Source organism: Manis javanica, chromosome 4, assembly GCF_040802235.1.
Source record: "Manis javanica isolate MJ-LG chromosome 4, MJ_LKY, whole genome shotgun sequence".
NCBI classification, from domain to species: Eukaryota; Metazoa; Chordata; class Mammalia; order Pholidota; family Manidae; genus Manis; species Manis javanica.
In genome coordinates this window covers 18327868-18338915 of record NC_133159.1, presented here as the reverse complement: position 1 = coordinate 18338915, position 11048 = coordinate 18327868, and the positions used below count along the sequence as shown (strand labels likewise).

At 44.5% G+C, this 11048-nt stretch overlaps 1 protein-coding gene across 12 annotated transcripts in view; it reads right to left on the bottom strand.

The window, feature by feature from the left end:
* Positions 1–8640: 8640 nt before the first annotated feature.
* Positions 8641–11048, bottom strand: part of SRRM1 (serine and arginine repetitive matrix 1) — a 31152-nt gene continuing 28744 nt past the window's right edge. For all 12 annotated transcript variants that reach the window (XM_073233419.1, XM_073233420.1, XM_017641583.3 and 9 more), the window contains one exon: positions 8641–8866. In XM_073233419.1, coding sequence (XP_073089520.1) covers positions 8759–8866 — 108 coding nt within the window. In that variant the 3' untranslated portion in view covers positions 8641–8758. The remainder of the gene's footprint in view (positions 8867–11048) is intronic.

The following is an 11048-nucleotide window of genomic DNA, read 5'->3' as shown; positions in this document are numbered from 1 at the left end:
CCAAACCTAGACCTTTGGGGGTTTTGTCACAAATGTCTTTTTCGAGCCGCTTTGGGTTGGCTTTTCTGTTTCTTGAGGGTAATAGAATCCTAACTGATAGATTCTCTTGAACCTCAGTTTTCTCATCTATCAAATGGAGATGATAATTCCTACATCAGTTACTGTGAATATTATGGGAGGCAACGTATAACAAGTCCAGTGGCCTCTACCTAACCAGGGGCCCCCTCTCGTCTTCCTCCACCTGAGGGCCAGGTGCCCCTCCGGAACGTGTAATGTGGCTGATTCCCTCCTGCTGCTGCCCTGGCCCCAGCTCCCCACCACGCCTCCCAGGCCTGACTGGGTGCCCCCAGAGGGCCCAGCACGCTGAGACCCAATGCAAATGTCAACCTCAACCACACAGCGAATCAAAGCAAGCCAAGGAGCCAGTGATGTTTCTCCTCACAGGCATGTGGTGGCCGCGAGCCTGGGCCTCAGCCCAGGCCTTGGGCAAATAGCCCTACCTTGGGTTTGAGTCATGGCTCTGCCACAGCCTAGATGTGTGTTATCAGACAGCTACATTCACTTCTCCGTGCCTTAGCTGTTTTGTTTGTAAACTGGGAATAACAATGATGTCTGCTTCACAGATGTGCTTGCTCCAATGAGCAAATGTGGTCAGTTGCTTGACAGCAGAGGGGCTTCTTCCGTCCTTGACTCCCCAGCTTGACTCACCACAGCTTCAGGTCTTTAAAGGCCTGTGACCTCAGGAATTATCTGGCCCAGCCTTTTCTTTTAGTAAGAATTTCTTCAGAGAAAGTCTTGTGTGAAGAAAGGTTCATGGCAGTGTCATTTCTAATAGCTAAAAACTGGAAACAACCCAAATGCTGACCAGCAGGTCAATGAATAAACAAATTGTGGTGTGTCTACACAACAGAATACCTCTCAGCATTAAAAAGGAACGAACCCTTAATATATGTGCCAACACAGATGAGTCTCAAAACAATTATGCTGAGGAAAAGAAGCCAGACAAAAAGGAATTCATACTATATGACACCATTTACATAAAATTCTAGAACATGCACACTAACGTATGGTGAGAGAAAGCTGATTGGCAGCTCCTGGGAAATGAGGGGAATTGATTCAAAAGAGGAATGAGGAAACTTTTGAGGTTGATGGGTATGTTCACTGTCTTGATTGTGATGGTTTTGTGTGTGTGTTTATATATATATATATAATATATAAATTCTTTAACTTATACATATAAAAACATGTCAAACTATATGACATATATATTTGTCAAAACTTACCAAATTGTATGCTGTATGTCAGTTTATTGTATATTAATTTTCCCTCAAAGCTGTAAAAACAAAACAGAACAAAAATCTCATGTGAAAGCCTCTTGTATAAAAGTTGAAAGTGAAAAGCGGAGCAGCTCTGGGCGGTGGGGGTAAGGGCTGGGGTACCAGCTCCTGCCCTTGGCTTCTCTCCACCCCTGAGGAATATCCCCTGCACACTTGGCCCCCGCCAAGCACATTCTGAAATGCCTGAGGAAGGGGAAGAGCCTTACCTGAAGTCACACAGACTGAGGCATGGAGCTCGGGGCAGAAGCTGGAGTTCCTTCCTGTGTGGCCATAACTCTTCCCAGCAGGCACTGGGGATCCGGTGGATGTTCATCAAGGCCCTCATGGATGGCCCAACAGCACAGTCAGTCAATGGAACTGAAGTTCTACTCTGTGCTCCACCCTACACTAGGCTCTTGAGATGAGCAAAGTAAGCAGACCCCTCAAGGAGCCCTCAGCCTAATTGGGAGCAAGAAAGACCTGGAATTCAGGAAAACTTGGACACAAGATTACAAAGATGGGTTGAGCGTGAAATCCCTGGGCTGGAGGTATTGTTGACCACTAACCAAGAGGTCAGCCTGTGCAGAGGAAGCCGTTTCTCCTACAGCCCAGGAAGAAGGAGTGAGGGGCAGCATTTGGTGATGGGTGTACTGGGGCAGGTGTGGGCTATCGTTGAAACCAAGGATGAAGCTCAAGCACCAGAACCACAGAGGACAGCCCTCTTGGGCTAATGTTCTCGTTTCACGGTGGAGACTCTGAGACCCAGAGATGGGGAAGGGCCAAACCAGAACCAGAGCCTGGGGGTCCCGACACTAGATTCTGGTCACCCTCTGAAGCTGCCTCTCTCAGAGCAGTTCTGCTGCAGTCTGGCCTTCCTCTTGGGGAACAAGGCTGTTGGGGCTGGACCTCGGGCTGGGTCCTGGATAATGAGACCAGGGCAGGGCAAGGACAGAGGGTGAGAAGGGAGGAGTACAGCCGACCCACCAGGCCTTTCTATGGCTAATCCTGGGTCAGGCGATGACAGACTTCCTCCCCACTGAGTCCTTTGGAATGTTTGGAACTCAGTGGTGACAGTCCAGAAGTTTCTCTTCCCCTGGAATGGAGAGAAAGTTCTAGATAAAAACCCAGGGCTTTGGCCTTTCCTCCTGACCTGCCTCCTCCTTTTCTGGGGACTTCATGTGCCCCAAGAGTAAAAACAGCTAACTACCCTGGGACACCTGGAAACTTGCCCACTTCCTGCTCCAACTCCTTCCCTGGGATTAAGAAAAATTACCATCTCTTACATTTAGACAGCTCTTTGCAGTCCACAAGGAATGTTCACATACATGGCCTTACTAAAAATTTCTCCCCAATCCTCGTAATTCAGGTGAGAATCCTCATTATCCCCATTTTACAGATAAGGAAACTGAAGCTCAGAGGGATGTGTGATCTACTCTGGCCACAGCATAAGTTAAGCATTCAGACGGGGACAGTGGTACAGCATAGGGACTATAATCAATGATTCCATAACATCTTTCTATTTTGACAGATGTAAGTGCACTAGAGGGGGTGAGGATTTAATATGGGTAGTTGTTGAACGACTGTGCTGTATATCTGAAACCAATATAAGATTGTGTATCAACAATATTTGAATAAAAAATATAAGTGTTCAGAGTTTGTTCAAGAACCCAAGTCTCTTAGTTTTGCTGCCGCCTCCTAGCTCTGCCCCACCCTGGTCTTATCCTTGTGCTCCTGTTAATACCAAGAGGGAGTGTTGTGTGATGGAAAACATGGGCAGGCTCTGAGACATTTAAGCTGGGTTGAATTCCAGCTCTTATTTTTGCTGCATTTCCCTTGGACTTCACTCTGGGTTTTAGTTTCCTTATCTGCAAAAGGGGGTTAATAATAGTAACCACCCATCAGGGTTGACGTGACAATGAAAGGAGTTGATCACACATAGAGTATTTGACACACAGTGGGCATGAGGCATCTAGTAAACGTCAGTGGCTGTTTTATCGCAGGCCTGGAAGGAGACCATGTCTGTCCACCTTGGCCTGGTTGCTGGGAGGATCAAATGAGATGGCAGATGGCAAAGGGCAGAAAGTGTATGAATTTATCTCTGCTAAGATATGAATGATCAGACAAGATCCAGCTTGTCTCAAGTTAAGGTTCCTCTGTAAATATCATGTCTCCTCTGGACAAAAGTGAACCAAGAAAATCCTAAAGCAGCCTCAGACATGTATAGTCCAAGCTTCTGCTTTCCTAAAGGAGGACACTGATTCCTGGAGAGGAGCAGGGAGTTGCCAAAGGTCACACAGCAAGGCAGGGTACAAAACTGACTCAGAGCTCCTCCCACTTGGCCATGTAATTTCTCTGTTCCCATACCCCCAAAAGGGACTGACCCTGAGAGACCTGGAAATTATTGCCAAATATTTAAGGGCAAGTCCAGGATGAAAAAGCCATGTCTTAGCAGGAGTAGCTAGTGGAACTATAAATATGATGGGTTATGAGTCAACAGAAGAGTATGGGGTCCCCACAGCCATCTTCCCCAGCAGTCATGGACCCCTGACATATACTCTGTTGTAGGTTAAAGGAACACAGGCTGTGAAGGGCCCGTCTTTCCTCTCCTGGAGCCTGGGCCCAGCTCTCTCCACTACAATTAAGAACAGACAAGGTCAGACGACAAAGAAGGTCTGAAGAATGAGATGAGGAAGACAGATACACTTCCCATGAGGCACTGAAGGTATTAACCAGGGTTCTTTGATTTGATGGGTCAGAAAACCCAGTTCAAACTGACTTAACCAATAAGGGGAGTTAACTAACTCATGCATCTAAAAATTCAGAGATGGGGCCTCAGGTGTAGACTGATCCAGTAGCTCAAGTGATAACACCACAAGGGTGGTTTAAAACTAGTTCACAAATCCCTTGACACTCCCTTCAAAGGAAGCTTAATTATCCTTTCCTTGAGTGTGGGCTGGACTTAGTGACTTGTTGCTCCTAGAGAAGAGAAAAAATGTGTTGTAGAGGGGCCCACTTGGTGAGAAGCTGAGGTCTCCTGCTGACAGCCATGTGAATGGGCCACTTGGGAAGGCAGCCCCAGTCAAGCCTTCGGAATACTGCAGCCCTAACCAATACCTTCCCACAAACTGATGAGAGTCCCCAAGCTAGAACCACCTGTCTAGCCTATTCCAATTTCTAATCCTCAACCATGTGAGATACTAAAGTTTTGTTGTTTTCAACTGTTAAGTTTGCGGTTATTTGTGATACAATAGGTAACTAATAAAACCACAGCCTGGGTTCTGTTTCTGGGCTCTTCCTCTGCATGTTGGCTTTTTCCTCATAAGGAATCCTCTTCTGGCCCTAAGAGCTGCTGCAATCACACCGTCTCTCACATCACCTCAACACGTGGTCTGGGGAAGCAATGTCCCAGGATTCCTGCAGAAGCAGGCAGCAGCTTCTTCCTGAAAAACCCTGCTGACTTTCCTTAACCACTGGTTCTGACTGAAGTGTCCATTCTGACTGGGGAGATGGGATGCTGCATGATTTGGCCTAATCATCTGAGCCCACCCTGGACACGGAGGTGCTACCAGCCCCAAGCAGTTACAGGGTATTCGGAAGAGACAGATATGGCTCCGATGGTGGGAAAAACGAGGAACCCAACGCTGGGGAGCCTCATGATAGCCCTGCCGTCAGGGTAGTGGGGGTGGAATGCTCAGGAACAGGGAATTTCCTACGTGCCCCAGAGCACCCATAGTGTAGTGATAACATGGTTTGGAGGTGTGGGTAATATTGTAGCATTTCCGGAATATCTCGCCTGGCTTTAGTGCATTTGCATATCCTCAGGGGAGAGAAGTTCACCTTCACAATCAGTGGGTAATTACCTGGGCAACCAAGGGCGTGCCCGAACCTGGGAGGTTAAGGGGAGGGGGCTGGCTTGCTTCCTGGCTTCTTCTGGAGCAGAGGAGAAAGACGGCCCTGGACTGCAGTTTGTAAGCAATAAACAGGTTTTCAACTTTATTTCTCCCTTTGACTGATTTTGGTTTTTAGAGGTATTTTGCCCGGGATTTCCTCTCCCCGGACCTACACAAGAGGTTAAGGGGAGGGTAGCTCCTCTCTGCAGTCAGACAGGATCTAAATTCTGGTTCTATCGCTCACCAGCTTTCTGCGCCTTGGTTCCTTCATCTATAAAATGAGGTGAGGGTTAGGATGCCCAGGAATGCGGGTGGAAGAATGAAGTGAGGTGCGGCAAAGGCTCAATAAATGAGTCCTATTATTCATTCAAAATATTCACTAAGCCCCCACTGCCGCTCAGTTGTCCCTCCGGCTAGACCAAGAGGCACCCCAAAGAAGAAACTATGGTCATGTCTTTGTCTTGGTAACCCCGGTGCTTGGCACAGAGGCGATACATGCCCGCTGAACTAAGCGGAATCATTTGGAAATGGGAGTGAATGTTCTTTGCGGCTCCAAGAGACAGAGCTAAGACCACGGCCAGTGCGGGGAAGTTTCAGGAATCAGAATTCAGCTTACTCTAATGGAGAACTTTCCGGTAAGAGTAGAGCTATCCATAGGTATAAAAGGAAAGAAAATTAAATACTGACGACTTACTACGTGCCTGGCAAAGGACTACACCTGTTTACAGGTCCTGTTGAATGTAATTCCCACTACGTTATGAGGTAAATACTATTATTAACCTCATCTCCCAGGTGTGGAAACTGATGCACAGAACAATGGAGTTTGTTCATTAACTCATTCACCAAATGAGTGCCTCTCTGGTGCCAGGCCCTGGGGACTCACCCACGAACAAAGCAGACGAGGGCTGAGTCTCCTACTGAGCAAGCACAGCTGGGACGTTAGAACCAGGTGCACCTGTCTTCAGAGCCCAAGTGCATCACCATTAACAACTGCAAGGATTCCTTCCAGAGCAGCATCTTCATAAAGGAGTGAGTTTCCTGTCGCTGCCAGTGTGCAAACGAGAACTGGAGAGAACTGTGAGCAGGCTGTGAAGGAATTCTAACTTGGGATGGACTGGAGTCAGTGCTCTTCAGGTTCCTCCAGGGAGCCCTTGAGCACCCGGGCCTCTCATAGTCAGGAAAAAAAGGCGGGGACTCAGGGAAAGGGGCAAAGGAAGAAAAGGGCGGGAGGGCAGGAGGCGCCAGTTCCAGGACGGCAGCTCCTGCTGCAGGTACCCAAGGCGAGGGCGCCACCTAGTGGAAGGATGAGGAAACTGCGGAAACAGGAGAGAGCGAGACACAAAATGAAGGAGCTACTAGAAGCAAGAGGGATGGAGAAACTGAGACTGACAGATGAGTGTCGCTGGGCTGGGCTGGATCTGTGACCCCTTCCTCAGCGTTCCAGACTCTCCTGTGCACAATAAGGCTGCATATAACGCTGTGAAAACAATGTATGTAAGACATATACATAAGATAGAATGTAAGACACCTTTTCCCATTTTAACCACTGAAATCACAATGTGTCTTTATAATCAACAGGATGCATAGTTTAATAGGTGGCTGTGCATTCTCCAACTGCCAGCATCCAAGATTTGGTGAAACATGGTCATAACTCCCATTGACGGAGTCCTCATGTGCCAAGCACAAACTAAGGCTTTTTCTCGCATTGTCTTATTGAATTCATGCCCAATTTGGCGAAGAGGAAACTGAGGCCGAGGGAGGGGAAGTCACTTGCTCAGTCTCACAATACTCTGTGGTTGAGAAGCTGGTTGCAGAACGCTGTTCTTGTCCATTACTCCCCTGCCCTGCTCCCCTCTTATGTTCCATCATATGGCTTTATGGCCACCTGATTGCCCCTCTACTCCTGCGGCCCTTCCATGCCATATACCATGAGCTCTGCTGGGGCAGGCACTGTGTTTTTTCATCTTATTTAATACTCACCCAAACCCTATGAGAAGGTAGGCACCGTTACTACCATTTTGTCTAAAAGAGGTAAGAATTTAAATAGAGAGAGGTATCTAAAAATGGTTTTTAAATGACTAAGTTAGAAATACACAAAAGGGAGAGAACTATAGCTGTGTTTTGATGTTGGCACAGGATAATTTATCAAATTTGCTAGTTACAGAAAACTTAAAAATATTTAAAACATAAAAAGCACTTTTATGTTTAGTTTATGATATGCCCAATGAAAAAAGGTATTAAAATGTGATATGTGTACGGTATGATCCTGGTATTTGTAGCTGCATATATACTTACAAATACATAGGGAAAACTGGTTTTTTTTGTGAGTACTAGCCCAAGACAGCGGTGTCCTTGGTTATATTTGTATGATGGGATTGCCGACAATATTTTTCTCAATCTTTTTGTTTTCCAAATTCTCTTAATGTATTTTCTTTTGTAATTAGAAAACATATTAAATACATTAATAAGTAAAAAAAAAAAAGGTTTTGGACATTAGGAGAGAAGAGACATTCCAGGCAGAAGACAGCAAGAGAAAAGCAAAGAAACGGAAGTGGGCGGTCTCAGGCTATGTGCCCTGACCCAGCCTTGAGCACATAGCACATGCTCAGCAAATCCTGACTGCTTGGGTAGGTCTACTGGTCTGGGTAGGCTTCTCCCTCAGGCTCACCACCTCCCACTGGGCGTGTTGGCTCTGTAAGCCAAAACCTCCATGCTTAAAGTACAGAAGGGTCCCTCCCTGGTTATGCACCAGGGAGGTTCTCCAAAGAACACACCAGACTTTTGGATTCACAAAGGTCATTCTTGTGCATCCTTTTCCTAGATGGGCATTGCCTTCCACATCAATATCTACTGAAAGCTATGTCACCCCTGCTTCAGAGCCAGCTAGCTAATCTCACTTGATCTGTTTCCTTTTACTACAACAAAATTAAAGTTGGGTAACTTAAACAGCCCCTTGGCTGAGGGAGTGTGAGTTGTGTGTGCAACCTTGGGGCAGTGAGTTCTCCTCTTTAGACTTTATCTGTAAAAGACATAAAGCTAGGCCTAGATGGATGGTTTTCACATGGTTTTTGGTTATGGATCCCTTTATTCAAACAGTATCCAACAGGAAAGCCCAAAGTTTAAAAAAAATTTAAAAATCTCAAAGCAGTGTCATGAAATTGCTGACCATTATCATCTCTCTCAATCCTTCAACAAAGGTAGATTATTACTACTGGTCCCATCTTACAGAGAATATCTGAAACCTAACTCCCCCCATTGCACCAGAACACCTCAGGGTAGTTTAAAAACTGGTGTGCTAGATGATTTGTGATGGCTTTCCATTTTGACTATGAATCACGTTAGAATACATTTTGTGTCAAAACCCAGTAAATAAAGACATATATGTACACATGCACACACACTTCATACCCAGCTCTGTAATTCACACTCAAATGTACTGTTTCATTTTTTTCTTTTAATGCTGGTTGTGGTCCTTATATTTTACAATTCCCTACTAGGTCTCAACTTGAAGTCTTCCAAACACTTCCTTAATGTAGTTTCCAGCTGAAGTGCTTATGCCTGCCCCATCTGGTGATACCCAGACGGGCATCCGTAGCCCTCCGCACTTACGGCACTGTTCTTGGGCATCAGCACATCAGCTCCTCCTTCCTTCTGATGCACCTGAAATAAAAGGATTCTCTTGGTAAAAATTCCTTATGATATGAAAGCCTGCCAACTTACTACATATTGACAAATGCGGAGGGTTTTTGCCAAGAGCTTTGGAAAAATCTGTATTTCAGGTCCTATCAAATTAATCTTTCCTTTGAAAACAGATGTGTGTGGAAGATCAATTAGGAACACAGCAATAATTGAGTTCCTAAGAGCCAAAAGGCAATGTTTGGTATAAGCTAAGATGGGTCTTAGCAAATGAAAATACTGCAAATAAACTTTCAAGAAGCAAAAAAAAAAAGGCTTATGGACTGTTAGAGCTGGTCTTTCAGGATTGATAATTGGGTCCTAAAAATATTAATGCCATGCAATTTTCAACTTTGAAACTTGGATTTCACAAGGTAATAAGGTATACCCTAAATCCCAATACTCTTCTAATAAACACATTTAGGCAGTGTTTCTACACTCATTACCTTGTATGGCTGTTATACTAGAAACATTTATTGAGAAAAATATTGGGTTTTTATCAGGTGATTGAAGGACTAGACTTGCATCTACCTGTTACCTTAAGTCAGTCACACTGAGTCTCATCTTCTTTATAAAATGTAAACAACTATTTGCCTGCAGTACAACCTCCACAGTGGCTGAGAGCCCTACAAAGCACTTAACACACGTATTATCAGCTTCAGAGACTGACAGCCCTGGATCCAAACCTACAGCCTCAATTTCAGAAAGATTCGCATGCAGATTCAACTCAGCTAAAAAAGGCACTATGGTAATATCAGCACATGAAAAGATGCTCATCATTAGCCATCAGGGAAATGCAAAGCAAACCACAATGAGATGTGCCTCACAACCACTAGGATGAAATCAAAATGATTTCATATAATCAAAATAACAGATAACAGAGAATGAGTGCTGGTAGGGATGTAGAGAGGTTCGATCCCTTACACTGCTGGTGGGAATGTTAAAATGGTGCAGCTGTTTTGGAAAATCATCTAGCAATTTCTAAAAAAGCTGGGGTACTGTTATGACTCACCAATTCCACCCCTAGGTATATATACCACCCAAGGTAAAACATGTTTGCATGAAAACTAGTACGCACATGTTCACAGCAGCTTTATTTATAATAGTCAGAAAATGGAAACAACCCAATGACCAGCTGATGAATAAGCAAAATGTGGTATATCCATACAAGAAAATACTATTCAGCAACAAGAAATGAAGTACCCTGAATGAACCTTAAATTATACTAAAGAAGCCAGATTCAAAAGGTCACAGTGTATGATTCTAATGAAAATGTCCAGAATAGACAAATCAATAGACAGAAAGTAGTTACAAGGGGCTGGGGCGCTCTCAGAATGGGAAGTGACTGCTAATAGGCACAGTTCCTTTTTTAGAGTGGTGAAAAAGAAATGTTCTGGAATAGATAGTGGTGAAGGTAGCAGAACCTGTGAATATACTAAATACCACTGAGTCGCACACTTTAAAAGTGAATTCTATGTGAGTGGTATCTAAAAAACAAGAGAAAAATATTGCATGGAGTAGGGCCATGGTTGATTTAAGATCCTTTTTAGACATCCAAACTAAAACTTGCCATAATTATTTAAATGGATCTGTATGATGTTAGCTAAAGTGGGAACCACTCTTTGGTCTATCACTATTTTATATCTATGTTTTAACCAACAGTAAAATTTCCAAAAATAACTCTGAAGCAGATTACCATTCTCTCAACAGAAGGGGAAATGGCAGCACTTACAGGTCAAGCAACTTGGCTAGTCACACAGAAAACTAGGGTAGAAGTCCTGGTCTACCAGACTTTAAACTGTTCTGTCCACCCAAATTGTTGTTTGCATGTTTTATATCCCCAGGAGGCAAATACTCTGTGAGGTTAGCAATTATCACGTCTTTTCATTTTCTTTACCTCAAACTCTAGCAGCACCTGGCAAGTACAGAGGGAACAATGGTCAATTAAACTTATTTATATCTGTCCATCAAGTATTTGTGCAAGGCTCTAGGGACACATTCATGAACAAGACCAAGTTCTTATGGACCAAAACCATTTCAGGTAGTAATAACTGCTATACATGAGAACAAAGTAGAGGGAGTTGGGGACACCTATCCGAGGAAAACTCTTGGAACAAACCAGATCAGGATGCAGTGCCTTACAGGATAAGGAACAGTGGAAACAAAG